Here is a 23,616-nt window from a genome sequence, read left to right as displayed (position 1 = left end):
TGTTATCATGATCTAGCTCAGCAGTGGGTACAGATCTTGAGACACCTTAAACTCCATTTTTATTTTTTGTTGATCTCGATTCAACTCTTTCCTTTGTAAGGGTGTGTAACACATGAGACTTCCACAAACCGCTTCATAACAGCAATATAACGACGCTGTTTGATATTTTTGCTGCGTTTGGAAAGCTACTGAAGTACACGTTGGGATCGTTATAATATTTGTTTGGTGTGTCTCTCTCTGTCTGTCAATAGGCTATCAGGAATCCTAGTTTATGGTAACCACCAATTCTTTGGAATTATTCTAGAACAAAATGTCTTGTCCCCATTAACTTTGTAATGGTCAGGTTATAGGTTATGGACAAAATGTGAAGTTTTAAATGTGTTTATCATAATTCTTGATCGGAAACACTATAACTTCGATTTTATTAAAGCATGTTTATTTTTCTTGACGTATTAAAAAATGATTATTGTTACTCAGCATGAACTTTTCTCACTAATTTGCCTGAAACTCTTCACAGGAAGATATAATAATATTGGTGAGCGGTTGTCTTCATGAAAACAACATGTGGAATGGTGTAGTAATGAGGTTTATATCCTCCCTTGACTCTTTTACCTCTATCAAAACTGAGGGAACAGATTTTCTACAAATAAGTAGACATACATAACTAGCTCAAAGGCTATCCAACCTGATATAGTGGATGGGAGTTTTAAAAAAGTGGCCAGAAATATACAGTTTTGAGAAAAGTACAGTAATAAACAAATTTGACCAATGTCTTGATTCAGGGCTACCACAGGTTAAGGAAAAGTCAGGAAATTTTTAATTTTAAGAAACGTCAGAGAATTTTGTACCACCAGTCAGATGAAATTTCAGTATGGAAGAGCGCGCGTACAAACGTCTTTTGCATAATACACATGACTAGTTCAGTTTTCTTGTTAATTATTCAAAATCAGTAGTATCGATAATTTAAAAAATCCATTATCACGATGAAGGATAATTTCCCCGAAAGGGAGCCTAAGGCCTCCTGGAGGGGTTACCCGTTTTAACCACTCGCACCATTATACAATAGTGTGTTGTCTGTCAGTCAGTAGACACTAAAATGACGTCACGTAAGGGACGCTTAACGTTGCAGTATTTACTGGCGTGACGTCAGTAAAACGTGCGCATGCCATGAATCACGAGAAGAATGATGCACTGTGTGTAGGCTACAACACAGCATGACATGAACTTCAAAAGCAAAAAAAAAATATTTGTTACTCTTAATTTGGGTTTTATTTACTCTTGAAATAGAACACTTTCATGGATCCTGTTTTTCAGTGGACTTTATGGTCACCTTAAACATATTAGACTTTGTACACAGAAAACAATAAAAAACTATAAGGTACTTAGCGTCCTTCATCTCTTGAGCGAATGTAATAACTGAGATCGGTTTTCTACGTTTGTAGGTCCCTGGTGTCGGAGTAGATATAGCTAGAACATACTAAGTAACATAATTCTTTCTGGTAGGGTTTTTCTCCATGTTACTTGTATTATCAGTACTATTGCAGTTGTGTATACATGTTATAAAGCTCATTCTTAATATCATTTCTGCGTTGTGTGCTTTTTAAGACCTCGGCTATATATATATATATATTGCATTAGGGATCTCATGATAACATTAAAACGACCGTAATAATCGGATTAGTTGCGTAGTCGCTTCACAAGAAAAAATGATATTAAAATAACTTCAATTTTATGAATCGATGCATTTAAAATTAAAACTAATGTTGTGAACGTTCCATTTAATTAACTCAAGCCTAAATAGATAAATTATGGGAAAATTGTCCACGTTATTTCAATGTATGAGACTTCCTTATGGACACCAATACTGCGCATGTACAGTATATCTATTAGTAAGCGTTACGTTTTGTGATGGAACTGTGTGATATTCATCTATTTGGACCCCGGCATGGCCAGGTGGTTAGGGCGCTCGACTAGCAATTTACGGATCGAGGGTTCAAAATCCCCCTCCCACGAAGCTTGCTCGCCCTTTTGTGGGCGCTATAACATGACGGTCAATCACACTATTTGTTGACAAAAGAGTAGCCCAAGAGTTGGCAGTGGGTGGTGATTACTAGCTTCATTCCCTCTAGTTATTCACTGCTAAATTAGGGACGGTAGCGCAGATAGTCCTCTTGTAGCTTTACGCGAAATTCAAAAAACAAACAGACAGTCATCTATTTGAGAATTTATCAACTATGCTAAGTTGTAAAAGTCACTGTAGGTCGACACTGAAATTACAGATTCACTGATGAGCACGAATGTCGACACCTTACACTACGCACATCTTGTTAGAGATAAAAGATAGCACCAATGTTTTTTGTCGAATGTTTGGAAGCATTTCAACAACGCAATGTTGCTTCGAAAAACCTATAACGCAGTATTATAGGCTTGTCTACTAAAATATTTAATAACGACCAAACATGCACTATTTCAAAAGGTGTGAAAATATGATGATGGATGACAATACTACTATAGATTTGGGAGTTCAAACAAAGAAGTAATGGATCTTAATACATTTCAGCTGAGCGCAGTGAATTACCCTCTTAAATTTCCGGCGCTCCGGTAGGAAAGGTTGTTGGAAAATGATTCATTTTATTCATGATTGGGTGTGTCTCTTCGCCTTGCCTCGCTGTAGTAGAGACTGTGGCTTTCATAAATCGTAAAGCTGCCTTGTTGAGTTACGTTCATCTTGAAGTCCCAGATGTATATCTAAAAGAAACCATTCTCTTTGTCCTGCACATATGCGAATTGCATTTATATGTTTATCTTATAAACAGTTCATTAGACTAAGTATTTCTGGGCTCACAGTATACAGGGAGGCTAGCTGTGCAATTAGACATGCACTTGCAATATAGATATATTTATATCTCCCTGAGATGGCTCTGGAGCAGGCACGCGAGCTTTCTATAGGAAGCCATACCGACAACGACAATGTTTTTACAAACACGTCATTGCAATTATATATATCTCATTACCATTAAACTAAGACTTATTCCAAAGGGAATAAAAATTATTTTAGCTTGTAGCACTAGTTTAATCCACGATATAAAACCATTTAATTTATTTTGCATTTAATGAAGTATATATATATGTGTGCACCTGAGTTCCTAAATGGTCTATGAAATTATTTATCTATCTAATTACTGTTTTTGTCGCACTTATCTTTAGTTTCTGTGTAAAGAGAGCGATGAAAGTAGTGCGCCGTTTTCTCTGTGTCTATATTTTATTGCTTGAATATAGCTACATCTTAGTACAGGATGGTCCAACATTATTTCCTATTTTAAATTTTAATAGCTATATAACCAAAGAAATACAACTATGCAGTTTTCAACATCTTATAGCCCAACTTAAACAGTTTTTATTGCCATGTTGTTGCTGTTTTTTTTTTTTCGCTCTAGTGAGTAGTGTTGCTCCGAAAAATGGCAACCGTGCAGGAAAAGGCTCAATGCGATGGATTGGTCGGAGTGGGCCATTCCTTGGCCTTCGTGTCCGCCAGACATACTTCACTGGACTTCTTTCTTATGTTAAAAACATCGTGTATCGCACACCTATAACAAACATCACAAACCTAAAGACCAGGATAATAGATGCCATCGCCACTGTAACTGTGGGCATGTTGCAGCGAACGTGGACTGAAATCGAACATCGGATAAACGTGCTGAGAGCCACTAATGGTGCACACGTAGAAGTATTTTGACATGTCAATTAAAACTGTTTGAGTTGCGCTATAAGACGTTGAAAACTGCATGGTTGTATTTCTTTAGTTATTTAATTATTAAATTTTAAAATAAGAAAAGTAATTTTGGACTACCCTGTAATATATGTGTTGGATTCTGATTTTTTTGGGTAATAGGAAATATAACAGAATCTGGACTGTATCTTAAGGACACACTTTACATCTCTCATCCCTAAAGGCAGTTTAAGAGATTGAAAAATAATTGTACAATTAATTTTTGTTTTACATTTTCCATCTGCTCATCTTATGTGTATTGCGATGTGTGTTTGTGGAAAATCAATTAAGAGCATGGAGTTGAGTGCTTACACCCACAACGTCTCAACTCCTACTGCCCTTCACTGTCTGCAGCTAGTTGTGAGAAGGCAGTTACCCTTAAAAGCTTGCTGGCTAGTTTAACATCAGCGTTTGGATTTTGTCTAGTAGATAGGATATCCCCAACACATTTGGAAGCTATTACCACAGGCATTATCCGTTATGACTTTAAGGTGACAACTAGGATTGACAATGGATTCTTTACTAACATCTCCTTAATGCTTATTTTATATTATGTTCATTATTGTCTTATTGTGCTGATTTTAATCGCCTATTAACAATTAATGTAATTAATAGTATTGAAGCTGTTTATTTAATTATGTAGATAAATAAATATATATAATGCATTGTATATAAGTAGGATTATATATTTTGAGTATCATTCTTCATTTAATGTGAATACATGTTTAAGTGAAATAAGTCTTGATAATTGAATTATATTTATATATTATAGTGCAGGGGTTTCCAAAGATCTCCCCCCCCCCAGAACATTCCGCTGTTTGAGAGAGACATACACTCAGTAAAGCTATTACTGAGTATAGTAACATCATTTTCTATTTGAAAGCCTTCCAACACACTTTCGCCCCCCAAGGGTCTTCGCCTCTAGTTTTTGGAAATCCCTGGTTTAGTGAATATATTGAAAAATAATGTAATTGTTCAGTGATAGATTGTTTAGGCAGAGTATTCATGGTGAAATTTGGTTGAATGGACGGCAACTGCCTGTCGTAGAAACAGAAGTATAGAGGACGACGTTTCGAAAGTCTGAAGATGAAAGACAGAAAACATTCGAAACGTCGTCCTCTGTACTTCTGCTTTTACAACAAGCAGTTGCCGTCCATTCAACCAGATTTCATAATGTAATTGTTGTGTGTTTCTGAATCTAACAAAAAATTATCTTTCCAATTAAAACACCTTTTTATTTTATAATAATGATAATAATAATTTGTTTTACAGTCCACTTAAACAAGTAAATAAAATGAGGCACGATCTCAAAATAGTTTTTATTTCAATAAGAGCGCTCCTCCACAACATTAATATATCAAAATGGCTGCAAATGAAATAAAAAATGTATTGAGTTTGTGCCTCATTATTTTGTTAAATGTATATTACATTGTATTGGTTGATCTGTTATCTGAGCTAGTATTCTTACGAATTGTATACACATTGTTGTGTACGCCAGGTTGCTAGAAGCTCCCCTATCGTCTGTATATATTTACACCCGGATTTCCTGTTACCGTCACTGCGCTGTGTATACCAAGAAGTCTCTTGTGCTCCGCCTGCATCATCAGCCGCCTTCATAGTCTCTTTCCCAGAGCTTTCCATGGAGGACGGTCAGCTTGCACGTGCACATCCTCCTGTACCTGCGCCAGCATCAGCTCGGCATCGGCGAACCGACAGTCCGCACCTGTGCTTGTGGTGCACTTATTGTTGCTTCCAGCAGTTGTGTTGTTGTGTTAGTTCCGTTGGTTGATAGGAATGTAAATCGAGATAAGACGGTTGTTATCGAAGTCTGATGAAACTCTAGTGTCCAAATCACTGGCTGTGTAACAGTCAAGAGTGTAGATATAACACAAGCCTGACAGTATATATTTAGAAGTAATGCTTGTAGTGATTTTCACTGTGCCTTGTGCGTTACATGTTTAGCACAGTAACTTCGGGCGAGCTCTGTGAACTTACAGTGATTACAAAACTATCTCCTAGTATACTTGTGTGTGTGTGTGCGCGCGCTCAAAACAATCGTTAGTAGGAACAGAGAATTGACTTTCTACAGCATCATGATCGACTGGGTGTCCATTGTGCGTGGGTCACGCCGGCGCTTCTCCAATTATATGTACGTGGTGCCTAACCGCATGCGCCGCCGTCGAAAGAAACAAAACTATAGTCACCCCCGAGTTGAGCCACCCCCAAAACCTACCCCTTCATATTTTTGTTCTTGTTGCCTACCTAAAGGAGTAAGTTTTTTAAAAAAGGAATAATTAAATAAGAAAATATTTTTCTTTTAAGCAATTATAAGTTTCTAATAAAACACGTCGTTTTCGCTTTATATACTGGTAACAGTATTTTTAAATGTACTTTTAATCTCTTGTTTTCTCAGTACAACAGTAGGCATAATTAATCGCAGCACAAACGATGCATTTATGAAGAAAGAATCGCTATACAGCCAGTGGAAATTGTTGTTAATATTCTATATTGATGAATTTTGTTATCGTATAGGTGATGTTTATAAGCTGTAAGTGAATCAAATATCCAACAAAGCCAATCGGGTTTGTATTTGCCGTTTTTAGGTAGTTTTATAGTTGTATATTTTAGGGGTACTTCATGATTGATAGTTTTTTAATCCTGTTAAAAATTGCCTCCATTTTCCTGGCAGATTAGCGATGTATTTTAGGAGTTTTATCTGCTTTAAGTGGCAGCATTCTTAGATAAAAGCTTGAGATACTGATGTCGACCATATTTTTTCGTACTTAAAATCCAGAGCAACCTGAGATATACACACATTTAAAACACTTATAGCCAGCTTCACTTTTCCATAAAAACGCACGATTTTGCAGGTTACATAATATGGCTATATAGAAAATGTAAATTAATTTTTAGCATTAAATATGATAATACTAGCTTTTCAGTTATGACTCGCACGTACACCAATTCTCTGCATGAGCTACTAAATGCCTAATCTTGGTATGGTCTTCATAACTCACAATAATGTATGCATTCACCAGTGTGAGGGACGAAGGAGACTCAGTCGTCTTGGCTCCACGTGAATACTTAGATGAATGATTTATCGTTATTCCGCGAAATCACTGACATTCCAGCATTTCTATAGATTTTAGTACATTCTGAGGTGTAAGCCTGCATTGTTTCTTTGTTAGTATTGACTAAAAATAACATTGAAGTCGGGATATACACGCGTTATACTTTACTGATTAAACATATGTTACGATACATTTTCAAACTCCTCTCGTTGTACTGATTGAAAGAGAGGTTAAATTACCAACTACATGAAACATTAATTCATTGTATTCCTAAACAGTTATAAATTCCAGTTATTCCTAATAAGTGGGTCTAACATTAGCGTACGGACGGTTAAGGTCATTATGAAAAAACCCACAAAATCAAACGGAATTTCATTGAGTTAACTGTATTTTAAATAAACGGCTCTATTTCATAGGTAAAATAGTAATAATATAAAAAACGAACATACAACATTGAATAGTTGCGTACTAAATACGCTCTATTAAACATTGTATGTTCGTTTTGATATTTTTTTTTATATTTTAATAGTATTTTGTTAAAAACGGTCATTACTTAAACCTAGTGCTCCTAACTGAGGGTACCATGCCATTAAACTCGGAACAAAGATATGAGAAATGTCAGTTTATATTAAGTAATATTATTCAGAAATACGACGACATCAAAGTTTGTGTTACTATTCAACTTACTGTTTTCACTTATGTTCATTAGAAATATTACAAAAAAGACGAAATGACATTTATGCAAATACTTGTTGAATTATTGATTGCTAAAATGAAGTTGTATAAGTGCTGGTGTATGTTTAGAAAACAAACGAACATGAACAGGAAGACCTAGTTAGCATTAGGTAATTTAGTTTTCTCCTGCGTGCGCGCACACGTCACATTTTAATAATGGATAACTTCTGTGCTAACAGATGGTTTGGGTCAAACTTTTAAGGACTAACGTCTGTTTCACAATATTTTGTTATTGTTGGCGTTCATTGTAACGTATACAGGCCTGCAGGTTTGGAGAAATAAATATCTCGGTGAAACAGATGGTCCAGTTGTAACACAGAAACGGATGATATCAATGTGGAAGTACAAACCAAGTTGCGTAGTAGGTAGAGAAACGTACATAACATGTACATTCAAAGACTAGTCTCGTCGTTAATTGTTCTACATGTGTTTTCTAAAATGGAAAATAGCACAGTAAAAGTAATCGACTTTTGACCTGAAAATGAAAAGTATGGCCAAGAACAACAAGAAAAAACAAACAAATTAAGTTATAAAGTTCTTCGACTTTAACTTTTATGCAGAGAAGCCAATCTGTGACATCCTGAAGTATAAATAACTATTTCAGTGCACATGTGCGTGTATGAATCTAACTATTTCAGTGCACATATGCGTGTATGAATCAAGAGTCCTATTGTTGCGTGAACGCCCTCGCGACTTTGAATAAATGATTACCTAAGTGCGGTATTTCATCATACCCTCATGTTTACAAGACACGTAACATATTGGAGCACACTTTTGTGTACATCATTATTGTTTTGGAACTAAAGTGCTTTCGGTGCTGGTCAGTATTTTATCTGTATGTAATGGTTTTTTTTATTTGTTTTTTTTAATCCTGAATTGGCAACTTAACCAAGCCGAAATCCCAAAAAAATGTAGTGTTAATTTTCACATCATCAGATCTGGTAGTAATAGTGTTTCACATGTGATCGTTGTATTTTTAAGATTTTGGTTTAAAGATTCCAAAATCGGCACAAAAACTGAAACTTCCAAATTTGTTGAGAAAGTTTACCTATTTTGACGAAAGTCGATTGCTATTTTCGAGAAAATTGAACTAAAAACTTGGGTATTTCAACACAAACAGCCCCCCCTTCCAGCGGTATGTCTGTTGACTTACAACGCTAGAAATCGGTTTTGATACCCCTGGTGGGCAGAGCACAGATAACCCATTTTCTAGCGTTGGACTTAATTCCAAACAAACAAAGTCAACACAAACAATAACCAGAAATATCTGACAATATCAGTAACAAAGTGCATACGTTTACCTTTATAAAATGTGTCAACAAAGGGAACACTTTCGTGAGCTTCGTTAACATCAGAATTACCATCTTCAAGATCCAAAACAATAGTAGCTTTTATTTTCGAAGAAGAAGCAGTAGGGGAAGCTTTCTACTTTTCATTTCCAGTTTTATTTGTATCTTAAAAAACAAAATTAGAAACTTTCCTTTTTAACTTTCTTTCAGTGGGTATCTATCTAGTGGTGGTCACATTCACATCGACTGCATTTATTACATTTGAATCACCTGTTCACTCTGCAGTTGTAAGTAATAGGAGGCACAATATCGTTTTCTGGTGTTTACGTATCTATCTAGTGGTGGTCACATTCACATCGACTGCATTTATTACATTTGAATCACCTGTTCACTCTGCAGTTGTAAGTAATAGGAGGCACAATATCGTTTTCTGGTGTTTACGTATCGTTTTACATTCGGTTTGTACGTTTTAAAACAGAAAAAAAAACAACTATGCAATTTGTGGCCAGAAAATGTACAAAATTTTATCAAAGAAGAGCCGGGATTTGAAAAACTCCCCCCAGTGAAAAGAGTTGCAGACATTTCATCATTCACGTTTTTGCATACTTTTTGGTAATTTTGAAAAATTTCCGGATGTTACTCAAACCACATTTACCACAATTTAGGGTTCATAATGCTAATTTAAGTTTGTTTGTTTGTTTTTTTGTTGTTGTTCTTTAGCTACATTGTACTTCCAGAAAGGAGAATGATTTTTGTACTACTCAGTATGTTATACACAGGAAATATTTTACTGTTTGACTTAAGTTTCAGAATCAAAACGAATGTGAAGCTGTTACTACGTCTTGGCTAAAATGTTTGCATATTTTGTAACAAATAAGGTCATTATTATTAAAATGGAATATAAATGCACTTAGTTCTGTCAAACTGAGAAATGCATGTTATATTAAGCATCTACATATGTAACTCGTTTAATGAGACAGACTCTATGGACACCATGAACGATTTATTAGAACATCCAACAATTTTATCAGACACCTGTAGAAAGATGTGTAATTCAACATTTCACCTATCACAACAAAACCTTACCAAAACACATAATGACAAAATATAACATCAAATTATTATAAATAGCGTCTGTAACCTTATATCAGTTCATATTAAACATACAGTACTTGGTTGGTCCTCCTCCTACTCTAAAAACCTCTGCAAAGGTTATTGATGTAATCCACCATGATTTCATCCCAACTTGTCACTAGAGGGCGCTCCAACTCAGCTACGGTAACTGGTTTAGGGTCGTGATTAGCAATTTTCCGGCTCAGTCATGCTCAACAGTTTTTAATGGGGGTTACAATCTAGAGACTTTGCTAGCCATGGCAGTCTTGTAACGTCCTCCTAGTCGCGATAATCCTGTATAATACGCGTACTGTGGGCAGTTTTATTGTCATCCTGGAACACAAAGTTATTACCAAACCTGGCACTAACATATGACAGAAATATCGTTTCTATGTGATGCCTGTAGGAGGCGCCATTGATATTTTCTTGGAGGATATGAGGAGCAGTTTTTCCATCATGATGAATAGCTGCCCAAACATATTCTGCACCACCTCCTGTGTGTTTCCTGTGGGAAAGACAGTCTTCCCTCATCTGTTCTCCAGGAAAATGACAAACTTGAATCCTACCGTCAGCTTTAACAAGCCGGAAACAGGACTCATTTGAAAATATATATCGCCAGTGTCCTAACTGTAAGTTGGCATGCTGTCTTGTCCAAGTCACACGGTGACGACGGTTATTCTGGTTAATACTGATTTGCAGATATTCCTTCTTACAAGATAACATTGTTTGGTCAGTCTCCTATTCGCTGTTCTTCTGGATACCCTGGAATGAATGTGTTCATGCCATTTCTGTCGTAAGGTGTTGCAAGACTTCTTTCGATCTTGACGTGATCAAAACCTGATCAAAACACGATCATCTCGGGAAGTAAGTTTTCAGCGTCTACCAGTAAACTTTCCTGGAACAACGTTTCCTGCATTCTGATGACATTTCAGGATTCTGGATACAGTACACTGGGGGTACCCTACTGTTCTGGAAATGTCCGTTTGCTTCATACCATTTCTGGACAGTCGAACAATTTAACGCCCTATAACTTCTGGCATGTGACGAGGCATGACTTCTACACCAAGTACAGAGAAACTGTCTGAACAAAGCGTTGATCTGTTTCGAAAAACGATTATACCAGAAGCACATCTTTTTATATAAAACAGGTGTGTGTGTGTGTTTTTTTTGACGAGCAAATTCTCAAAACACCTTATACAGACCAGAATAACAACTTTACACGTTTATCTGATCATACGCTACATTCTCTGTTACTACTCGGGCATTTATTTACTTGTTAACTACTCCATGCATGTAGACAATAACATCAACATAGAACAGTACGCAAGGATTTTGGCCAAGACTGTATCTCAAGACTCGATATATAATTTCAAGTTAATAATTTGAACAAAATTTTCGAGTTTTTAAAATCGACACCGAACATAAGCAATTTTTATTTCTTGGTAAAAAAACATGTACTTACTCTTACCTTGTATAAATCTATTTAATATTTAGTACCATAGTACCATCATAATTTATCACAGTTTTTACTTTGATTGTTAGATGTTGCAAGCAGTTTTTTTAGACACGTAGACATGTAAAGGAATTGGTCTATAGAAGTATATATGTGTGTGTATTTATGCATTATGGATAAAAATTTACTTTGATAAGGGTCTTTAAGTTCACGTGAGTAAAAGGTTTAACAAACTGGAGACAAGTTCCTTGTGCTATCTTCTTGCCACTTTTACAAGTTGGTCCTCAACTTTTTGAAACAGCTTCTCTGTTTTTCTTTGTATTATTTTACATGTCTTCCCTCTTTCTTCATGGCTTAGAATGGTTCGTTTCAATTTAAAGTGTTTATATAATTCAAAATACGAAAGTAAGAGAGTTTAGCTGGTTCGTCCAGCTTAATTGTGCTATGCCCAGGTTTTCGTACTAAAAGTTTACAACCATCGAATTTATTTTTAAATGGCAGACTAAGTGGTTGGGTAATAGTTACGAAGGTTAAGGAATTCGGAAAATAAAGGCCTTGTACTGAATAATTTATATAAGGAAAAACAAAACTTAAAAATTTTTTAAAACAGTTGTGTTTTGACTATTTACATGTATTATTTAAGTTGGTTATTGTGCTGTAGAGTTTTAGTGCTGCGTGACCTTGTTGTTAGTGTACCCTGACTGTAAATCCGAGAATTCATGGCTAGCAGCCCGTTGTCGCAAAAGCATGCTATGTGCTTTGAGACTGTAGGTGCTCTATAAGAGTGACAGTCAATTCTTTCTGTTCTGTCAGACAAGAGTAGCCCATGAGTTGGCAGCAGATGCTGTTGATGTCTTTCCTCTATTTATAGCCATACTAGCTGACGCACCCGTTCAACGCACTGGGAGTGAGATAAAGGGGCCAGTTCCGAAAGTCGACTCCCTATTTCACTCCCTGAAGTACCATAAGGGTATCTTAGAAATTTGATAAAGATTAATAGAATAGAACGGGTAACACCGAGGCTCCCGAGGGGTGACATATGAGGTCAACTTCGAAGACCCTAAGGGTACATGCCAAGTTTGTTTGAGGTCGGTTAAAACTCTTAGGCGTGAAAAACTTAGGGTCAGGTCCTCATGGAGATCCGAACGTTAAACCTTCCATGCCACTTTCTGGAGGATCCTAAGGTTTGATGCAATCGGTCGAGCGGTTCGCCAGTTATTACGTACACACTGTGTTTCCATTTAAAACTGTAGAACCGCTGGACACACACATACACTTTTGTGAAATAATGGTTTAGATAAGTTCAAAGGTAGGGACGGCTAGTTTCTTGTCTAGCCTTACGCGAAAATTAGAAACAAATAATAGGAAAAATGTATTTCACGCGTTATGTAAGATAACCAAAACATTTACATTTTAATGTTTGGAAAATAATAAATCCAATATGTTGCTATATTAATACTTATGTTAGGCACACGAAACAACAGATTAAACCATCATTTCTTCACAGTTACATGTGTCGTATCATATTTATTAAATGTACGTCCATAATTCTTAGGGTCTGTTTTAACACTGTTCTACTGGAAGATGAAATATTTTAAAATGGCGTGAAATACGGTTCAAATGAAAGGAATAAAATGCAACAGTGCAACAGATACATAAGCAACTTCTGACCCTGTGTTGTTGCTTATGTCTGCAGGCAGGGTAAGGATACAATGAAAACAACTTACGCAAAAAACTGAAAGTCATGCTAACTTTCTCAACAAGTTTGAAGTTGCTGCTAAGTTTAGATATTCTTTATAGATTCATCTCGGAGGAATTTGATTGTTATTACGCAAGTAATTTGGTTAATTAGTATTTGTGGATTGTTCTTCACACAAGGAAAATGCAGCTGGGATTGGCTGAAGGCACGAAGACTTTCAAAGCCTTAATTAAACATCTTAGATCAGTAGGCTGGCTATTCGGCGAGAGATCCGTATTATGACTTCCTGCGCTACTGTTCGTATTAATGGTGTAACTCGTATATAATGCTTATTACAGAAGCAAATGCAGTCAATCAATTGCAAATTCGTGTTTTGTGATAAAAAAAGAACATCATGAATGAATATTAAGGTTAAACCGATCGGAAGTACGTTACGTAAATAGAACACTATCGATTACTTAAACAAATGAAAACTTGCGTTCTTAAATAAATGTTTACACCGATTTTGATGGAAGGTATAGTAATGACGTCTGTGGTGTTATCTGCTTGTCCTTTGTTGTATATCAGATCTTGTTCCTTATAAAGCTGTTAAGCCCCCCCTTCCCCCATACACATATAACGTAATCTATGTGAATTCACTCTTGGAGAAGAACTAATTGACTCGAGGAATTAACTCAAGAAAAAGGACTACTTGAACAGATGAATTCACTCTCTGTTCAAGTAGCCCTCTTCCTATAGTTCCTTCATCCGGTCAAGTAGTCCTCTTCCTTTCATCTAGTCAAGTAGTCCTCTTCCTATAGTTCCTTCATCTAGTCAAGTAGTCCTCTTCCTATAGTTCCTTCATCTATCAAGTAGTCCTCTTCCTATAGTTCCTTCATCTAGTCAAGTAGTCCTCTTCCTATAGTTCCTTCATCTAGTCAAGTAGTCCTCTTCCTATAGTTCCTTCATCTAGTCAAGTAGTCCTCTTCCTATAGTTCCTTCATCTAGTCAAGTAGTCCTCTTCCTATAGTTCCTTCATCTGTCAAGTAGTCCTCTTCCTAGAGTGAATTCATCTGGTCAAGTAGTCCTCTTCCTAGAGTGAATTCATTCATTTGGTCATGAAGTCCTCTTCCTATAGTTCCTTCATCTAATCAAGTAGTCCTCTTCCTATAGTTCCTTCATCTAGTCAAGTAGTCCTCTTCCTATAGTTCCTTCATCTAGTCAAGTAGTCCTCTTCCTATAGTTCCTTCATCTAATCAAGTAGTCCTCTTCCTATAGTTCCCGGAACTATAGGAAGAGGACTAAAGTATTTCGTTTCTAGGTTGGATTCCTAGTAATATCAATTGTTGTATAAATCAGCTCAAATAATTTTATGCTTTTTTTAAAGAAACTTTTTTTTGTCAGCAACGTGTATTTAACTTGAATATTTCTTCTTTTTTTTCACCCAGTTACTTTTGACATTGGTGTAATTGTACGAGATCAGTTTCTTTTTCTGTCTTATGACGTTGGCAGCGGATTTCGTTAGAATTTCTATTGTTAGCAGCGACCTCTGTTCTAGTTTAGCCAACTCACTAGTGCTTGAAATTATTCTAGGTAACATTACAGGCAACTAAGCTTGAAATCCAGCAACAAATAAAAGAATTATTTCCTAACTTCTGATACAACAGTGTGTTCTGCGATAGTGCATTTTTTATGCTTTATCCAAAATTCTTCTTAGTGTACTAGTCCAGTAATAGAAGATTATTTGTCTTATCTCATTTGTTTGCAGTTTTATCAATTTTCTTTTTGCGAACAAGCGTTGACAAAAGGAAGATCACTCAAAAACAACTAGTATTCATGATCTTACAATTGACGAAGTGCCACTTCCATGATTGAGGTACTTGTCCGATCAAATTCATTAAAACTTAGAAAACATACAATTACAAATCCGTAGAACATTATAACCTTCAATTGGTTTGTTTGTTTCTAGTTAAGCACAAAGCTACACAATGGCTATATGTTTTCTGTCCACCACGGGTATCGAAATCCGGTTTCTAGCGTTACAAGTCCATAGACTCTGTCACTGGAGGGGCTCTTCAGTTGGTAGTCAATATATTCACCTGGTAAGACCGTGAGGGTCAGGAATTAGAATTGGAGACGATCTTATTAACTGGTTTAAATGCTTTATATTAAAGATAAACATGGTATACGATGTTCGACACCGAGGAAGAAAATAAGCATGGATTCTGTGCATTTATAGATAGAACAATTTACTAGGGAACACACAAAAGCTAATACAAATTCATGGAGTTCTAATTTTTAATTCAGTAATTAGTTATTAATTAAGCATCAAGTAAGTAGATGTGTATATTGTAGCTATAGTCAAACACGTTTTACAAACTTGATTTTTCTTTTTTAAATATATTGCATTAATTTTGGTTTAGAATTGCATTTTCTTTCGTAAATGGCAACTAATTCTGATAAGTTTTATAACTTGGTGGAAATAACTATGCTGTTTCAGAAAATATATTTGTTAATTTTTCATCTAATTGACGTTTCTGGTTACTGAGTATCAATTATACAGGCCTGCAAATTTAAACTTCATAAAAGTTGTTTTGTTTTTAATAACGGATTTTCCATAATTCAGCTACACAGATTTCGAAAATAATACTCATTTCACACTTTCGCGTAAAGATTTTTTAAAAATCGAAAAGAAAAAACCCTTAGATCAAATTATTATTTCGTTTACCACAATGAACATTTTTATTATTATGTTTGTTAACAAAAATACAAACTAACTGAACAAAAGGGATGAGCTGCCTTCCCTCTAGTCTTACACTGCTAAATTAGGGACGGCTAGCGCAGATAGCCCTCGTGTAGCATTGCGCGAAATTCAAAAACAAACAAACAAACACTAAGAATGAGAGCTACCATTTCAGATTGGGTCATGTCACTTGTGTAATAACAGCTTAAAATACAGAAGTTTCCGGAGAAACTTCATACGGCTAGTGTGAGGTGGAATGATTCGTAAACGAATTGTGTAACCAGTCACGATTTGGAGAAACTTGCGTATGCATTAAGATTAGATGATGTTTTCACAATTTCTTGTCAATTAATGTTACTAATATGTCAACGTTTTATTTAAACGGTTTGATTTTACCAGGCGGAAAAATTATTGTATGCTGTTGCAAAAAATAAAAGACCATTTTAAAGCGTGTTCCACTTAGCCGCTGGCTTAAACTTACCAAGTTATGATATTGTGGTACTGTTTGCTTGCTTATAATTTGATTTTTGAGTACCAGTGTGACGAGAGGTTTCTTCAGTTATAAATACATTACAATACATGTATAAATTTAATATGAATACTTGAGAGAGTGCTTCCCAGTGGCACAGCGGTATGTCTGCGGACTTACAACGCTAGAAACCGGGTTTCGATATCCGTGGTTGGCAGAGCACAGATAGCCCTTGTGTAGCTTTGTGCATAATTAAAAACAAACAAACAAACTTGAGAGAGGTCATTAATATTTAAATATAGATACATATACACACACTCAAGTGCATGGCTATACTGTCACTACTCTGGATCTTTTTGAAGAGTGCAGTAGTTTTAGTTGTATGTAATCGTTGCATTAAAGAAAAGTTCGAAATCTATGATATTGATTCACAGGGAGATATTTTGTTAACTTTGATCACTGTTTAAGATAACTTTTAACTGTCAAAAAATGTCACAATTTAGTTTGAATTAAATTTCAGAGTTTTCCTTAGTTCTTCACGTCCCATCAAAGTCTGGACCCATTTTTAGGAGCATTCAGTCATGTTTATATAAGTAATCAGGAACATACGACATTTCTTTTGTATTTCTTTATTTTTATAATATGCAAATTAACCACAGCGGTAATGTTACACAACATGTGCCAGAAAATGTCTTTGTATCTATTTCAATATATTTTCATACAAAAATCATAGTATGAAGATGTTTTTTGTTTTATAAAAATGATAAAACCTAGATAACACTATGTAAAGGGTATATGCTACCTTAATTGGTAACATTTGACTGACCGAATACTACAGAAGATGGTTACGTGTAGGATGCACTGATATGTGTTATCGAGAGAACTGAACCTGGAAATTAAAGAATTAAAAATGACTCCAGTTACCACTAGGTGCACTTTTTTGTTATTAATTGAAAATACAGATGTCGAAAAAAGGGTGTTTTTAATGTTTGTTTGTAATTAAGCACAAAGCTACACAAAGGGCTATCTGTGCTCTGCCTACCATGGGTATCGAAACCCGGATTCTAGCGTTGTTAGTCCGCATACATACCGCTGTGCTACTGGGGGGCGTGATTTTTAATACAGTAAAACACAGCAAACTTTGACACTAATAAAAAAAACTAAGAATTGTGGAAGTAGCAGCATATTTCAAAATATAATATTTTGTGAGAATTACTGGAGTGGCATCGAGTGTAAGCAATGCCCATGTATTTTTAAATTTACTGATTTACGTTTTTCTCCAGCTTTTCGTAGGGAGCGGGAAATGCTATTAATTTTTTTGTTATAAATATAAAAATAAACTTTCGACACATGAATAAATTTATGCAAAATAGAATGAACATTGAATAACCTCAATGATATTGTCATGGAGTTAGCAACACTTCGCTCCATACAGTAACAATTATTTTTCTATATCTACACATTTCTGGAGTCTTTATCTGTCAGTAAACTTCTGAATCAACCTACACATACGCAATCCATCAAAATTGAGCCGATTTTATATTTATGATAGGATTGCGGGAAGATAGATATGTATTTGCAGGATGTTTGACTGATTTTTCACTATAACGACCCTTATTGGAGTTAAATCTTGAAATATTTTTGTGTATTTTCTCTGTTTTTTCGAAAACGAAATTTTACAAACAAAGACAACATGTATTCATAAAATGAAATATTCTGAAGTATATTAGTTTACTATATAAGAGGTTTGATTCCAATGGTAATTATTTTCAATTTATAAAGACTGTTAAGAGCCGAGTAGTTTTTAGTATTGTGAGAGTCGGCAATTTAGGGCTGTAGGTGCGTTATAACGTTTAAGAGTGACAAACAAATCCAACTGTTCGATTAGAGTAGCTCAAGAGTTAGCGGTGGGCGCTGTTGACCGGCTGCCTTTCCTCTACTCTGTGAGTTCGAAATTAGAGATGGCTATGCATACCATAGCCCTTGTGTAGCTTTACGCAAATTTCCAAAACAAACAAACAAACATGGTATTGATATTTATTATAAATGGTCAGAACACAATTCATGTTTTTAGTTAATTAGGTCGTAGTCACTACAAAGTGAACCAACGCCTATAACTCATAATTTCTTCAATATACTTTTCAGGTATTTTGCGTGAATGTTTTATATCGTGTTAGGGAAAACGCTAAATGTGATTAATTCGCCACCTGGGACACTATGTTTTTCTAAACGCTGGAAAGGCGATGTTTTGTAATTATTTCGACTTCACTATTTTAAAGGTTATTCTCCATAGACATGTTTTATTTGGTAGAGCAAGTGTATATATACACATGCATTAGTTGATTAATTTGTCCACAAAAAGCAATAGCCAAAAACAAAAAATGAGACTCAAAGAAGTAACTCGCTTTGGAAAACAAAACCTATAGTATAAATGAATGAGACTCAAAGAAGTAACTCGCTTTGGAAAATGAAAAATATAGTATATATGAATGAGACTCAAAGAAGTAACTCGCTCTGGAAAATGAAAGATACAGTATATATATATATATCAAAAGGTTGTGAAGCGAATTTAGCAAAATTTTAATTTTATCTACTTTTTTTTGTCATATGAGAGCGTCTTTAAATTAAAAGAAAATCTCTTTTGAACAACTTCTGTGTATTTTAGAATTGTTGAATTCAAATTATGAGGTATTATGCATAAAGCATATAGATTATTAAAACACCTGTATACCACTGCAAATATCGCACATTAGGCAAATTGATGAATTTCTGTATATCTATAGTTGCTAATTAAAAATTGTATATACAATTAAAAATATGTTCGAGACCTTAGACTGTTATATATGCTTTTGTGTTTTTAAAAGTATTATTCATTCATCACAAAGTACTGCAGTAAGACTTTCATAGGGTAATATTAGACACTTCGAATTCAAAGTTTTACATAAAACGAAATTTAAAGTTGTTGTTTTTTTGACAGATGTCAACTATATACTTGTAGTTTTAAAAGCAGGTTACCTGTTGTTTCACCATTTACCAAAAACCAGATATAATATTTTAGATTGCTGTTTGTCCACCATCTTATGTTTGTTAGGATAAAGATTCTTATTAACACTTAATGCCAGTGAGGAGTCCAGCAAGCACGAGGCACCAATCAGCGAGTTAATTAGATTACATAATCTACTGAAACGCGAGGCTCAACCAGTCATTTTGCTTCTTGTGCTTAAGACAAACTGATTATTACGATGTGCAATGGTAATAATAGTATACTTGCTAGGCTGGTCTGTTAAATTTTTGAACTCAAGATGGCAGCCTCCGATGGGTGGAGATATATTGTACGACCTCTGATCCAAGATGGCCGAAGTTTCTCTTGAATGTTATCTATGTGGTATTTAAATGCAGGAAATATATCTTATTAACCAATATCTCCTCATAACTATTATACTCATCACTAACTTACCAAACAACCTCAATGTCATGATTCAACTAAGTTTCTAAGTCCAAACAATAAAATACAGATTATGTAATTTGTATAAACCGTTTTCGGCCGGTTCTTGTTAATTTATATATAAAAAGACCTCCTTGATTCATTTGATTTCATTACACAATACGACAGAAGAAATTCCTCCATTACTATCAAAATGTTTGGCTTAAATGTTTGACTTTGCTTTTGTCATGTTTAACGTCAGATCGAAAACTGGGATATTTTGAATTTGAGAAAAAGTCAGGCACTCGATTAAAACAGCAACCCAAGGACCTTAACCTTACGAGACCTTTGTCCCCACTAGACATATTCAGACATTCATTCACACGCGCTTAACATGTTCTTTATCTATTCGTTCGCTTGCGTGTATTTCGTCTGAATTACTACTGAAGTACATATTTGTAACTCATGGAAACAAACTCTAATTCACGAGTCACTTGCACTGATCATGTTTCCACTAATTGTAGAATTATAAAAAAAGAATACTTACCTTTACCGTAATCATGCCAGATTGTTTAGTGTGTGAGAATTCCTACTCTAAAATTAAGTTGTGAAAGAGGCGAAAAATGTGGTACATGGAACAAAATAAGATAGAAACATCTACGGACATTGACATGTACAGTGAAACAGCTCCATTAAAAAGTTATCTGTGATGAAGTTGGTGAGTTTAGTGAAAATATTTCCAAGAAAGATGTAGTTCTGGTTGATAATAGTTCCTAAGAAACCAATAAATCTGACGTCGATTATGATTGCAATGTAAAAGTAGCTACTTAGACAAATGGGTCTTACAAAACAGTCTATTGTTTGACGTGTGCACTTCAGAATTTTTTTTTAAATCAGTTGAAACTTGTAATTATGTAGCTAAGCAAGTCAAAACCTCCGTTAGAAAATAATGTTAACCACTTTCCCCAGTTGATGTATTTCGTAAATTTGGAATACCTGAAATAAAAATGAATATCCATTCAGCCTGCGCCCCCCCCCCCACCCCACACAGTGGTCTAATACGATCTTGTCTTGGTTATTGCTTTGGGATGAAACACAGGTTTTAAAGTGTCCCATTTTGTTTATAAACTATGGCTAGACCTCAGAGAAGAAACTTGGATGTTTTATACTTGTGTCTATAGTCTTTGGATGGATGGAAACAGACCAATCACAGTATTCTATTGCTGTTCGGATACCCATACAAGGTAGACCATCATCCACAATGCAAGAAGACGACCGCGATCTGTCAGTTTTGGACAATCAAGTTGTTGGATATTTGCTTTGAGACCGAATTATCTGTTCAAAACTACAACTGTGAATCCATATTGTTTTTACAAATGTGTTGTATTTCACTCTGTAGCCAGATAACAGTAGTAAGCTCATTTGGAGATAATCTGGAACGGATCCAAACATTTTTTTCATGCAGAAACATAAAACGTATGGAAGTAGTAGTATAAGTTTGGTGTGGCTGGAATAAGCGCTTTGGATATACCACGTATTTATTTTGCTGCCGGGCCGAGCGCGACCTAGTAATTAGCATGTCGGATTGTGGATTCGAGCTTCGGAAACGAAAATCGCCTTCCACACTTTGGGCGCATTATTAGTTTAGAGTATCCCACGATTTGACGGTGAGTGGTATAGACTAGCTGCTTTACCTCTAGTAAATCACCTCAAAATTAGTGACGGCTTGCGATGTGACTAACTAGGTCACAGCTGATAATATCGAAACGGAAGCAAGCATAGATATTAATGGGTTAGTATATGAAGGAAATATCTTGAAAGGAGGTAAACTTATGGTGCATTAATACATTTTGGAGATTATAAAAAAACAACAAGTTGATAAAAAGTATCAAACAGATTAACTTTCTATCAAGAACTCGAACATCTTGGAAACGAAATAAAAAATATCCATAGATGAAGATGATGAACTAGAAGCTATTAGCTATCCAAACTGCTTTAAAGAAAATAAAACATTTGTTGAGGTAATGGCTGGAACGAAAATTGCAATAATTATTACACGCACATTTTTTTCAATAAACGAAATTTAAGAATATGAATACTCGTGTATTATTTTCCGTTAACCGATGTGTTACTGCTAGAAAGTAAAAAAATTGTAGCTAAAGTTGTAACTCAAAAATAGTGAATGAAAATAAAATAAAGTTAGTGAAAGTGGTTTATGGTACTTAAGTAAAATGTTTCTTGTTATCTGGACTGGGAGACTGAATTGGGCCTGGCCTGATGATTAGGGCGCTCGACTCGCAATCTGTCGGTCGCCGATGCGAATCCCATCACCGAACATACCCTTTCAGTGGTGGGGGCATTATCATGTGATGGTCAGATTATTCGTTTAGACTGTCCCAAGAGTTGGCGATTGGTGGTGTTGATCAGTTGCCTTTCTTCTAGTCCATCACTTCTAAATTAGGAAAGGCTAGTGCAGATATCCCTTGAGTAACTTTGCGCGAAATTCAACAAGCAAGTGAACATAGTTGTATCATGGCAATTATGTTGTGCTATAAATTATTAATCGTGAAGAGAGATATGTGTTAAGTTCTTGATTAATTAAAATATTGGTCTTGAATCTATAGACACCAGATGGATGATATCACAGGAGCTTTGACCACAGGAGACTGTCTTCTTGGGTCGAGGTCTTAATCAGAAGTCACCCAATATAGCTTCTCCCACATGATGCTACCAGCTTGAGGTCAAAGGTTAATATACGTATATACAGTTTATAAAATATATTCTGCAGTTATGTGTAATGCGCATATTTTACATATCAATAATTTGCCATTTAATGAGCAAATGTAACAATATTTCGTAACCGTTTTTAAGTCAAAGCCCCCAAGTGGCTTAGCAGTATGTCTGCGGATGTACAACGCTAAAAACTCAATACTCATAGTGGGCACAGCACAGATAGCTCATTGTACAGCTTTGTGCTCAACTACAAACAAACGAACTTTAAGTCAAAATCATCTTTAAAACACATTTATATATCAGTTTGACCAAATTTTGCTTAAACCTTGGCCACAGATATAACAAAAAAATACATGCATTTCACTGACAGACAACGCTGCAGACAAAACTTCTTAACGCATCTGCCACTGTAAAACTATGTAATAATAAATATGTAAGCATTTTCACGTGTAATTACTGTTATTAAAAACAAGTAAGATTGGTGATATTATTTAAGATTTTGATCAGCGATACACAAAATAAAGAAATAGTAGTTGAGTGACTCTTCGAATTTAAAAATACTCTGGCCAAAATAAAAAAAAGGCACAATAATAGAAATTTAAAAACCAAATATGTTTAATTCAGGTGGTTAGAGTGCTCGATTAGCAATCTGAGGGTCGGTGGTTCGAATCCCTGTTCCAACAAACATGCTTGCCCTTTCAGCCATGGGGTCGTTATAATGGGACAGTCAATCCCAATATTCGTTGGTAAAAGAGTAGCCCAAGAGTTGGCCGTGATGACTAGCTGCCTTCCCTCTAGTCTTTCACCGCTAAATTAGGGAGGTCTAGCACAGATAACCCTCGTGTAGCTTTGTGCGAAATTCAAAACAAACCAAGCCTAGTGGCTAGGGCGCTCTGCTCGTAATCTGCGGATCACAGGATCGAAACCCGTCCTTAAACATGCCCACCCTTTCAGCCGTGGGGGTGTTATAATATGACGTTCAATCCTAATGTTCATTGGTAGAGACCAAAGATTTGGATGTGGGTGGCATTAACTAGTTGGCTCCCCTCTATTTTATCACTTAAAAAATAGTGCATTGCTCAAAATTCAACAAACAAACAAACCACAGGTTGTGGGTATCAATGTAATTTCTTTTGATA

The 23,616-nt window shown here is 35.4% G+C and overlaps 1 protein-coding gene across 7 annotated transcripts in view; it reads left to right on the top strand.

Moving 5' to 3' along the window:
• The window catches only part of LOC106460238 (disks large homolog 1-like), a 238,958-nt gene that overhangs the window by 42,201 nt on the left and 173,141 nt on the right, over positions 1-23,616 (top strand). Inside the window, exon 2 of one of the 7 annotated variants that reach the window (XM_022387157.1) lies at positions 5,268-6,039. The exons of the other annotated variants lie outside the window; for them this stretch is intronic. Coding sequence (XP_022242865.1) covers positions 5,863-6,039 — 177 coding nt within the window. The 5' untranslated portion in view covers positions 5,268-5,862. The remainder of the gene's footprint in view (positions 1-5,267; positions 6,040-23,616) is intronic. 7 annotated transcript variants of the gene reach the window in all.

The sequence above is a fragment of the Limulus polyphemus genome, unplaced genomic scaffold, assembly GCF_000517525.1.
Source record: "Limulus polyphemus unplaced genomic scaffold, Limulus_polyphemus-2.1.2 Scaffold32, whole genome shotgun sequence".
Taxonomy (NCBI): domain Eukaryota; kingdom Metazoa; phylum Arthropoda; class Merostomata; order Xiphosura; family Limulidae; genus Limulus; species Limulus polyphemus.
This window is presented reverse-complemented; position numbering and strand designations above follow the sequence as displayed.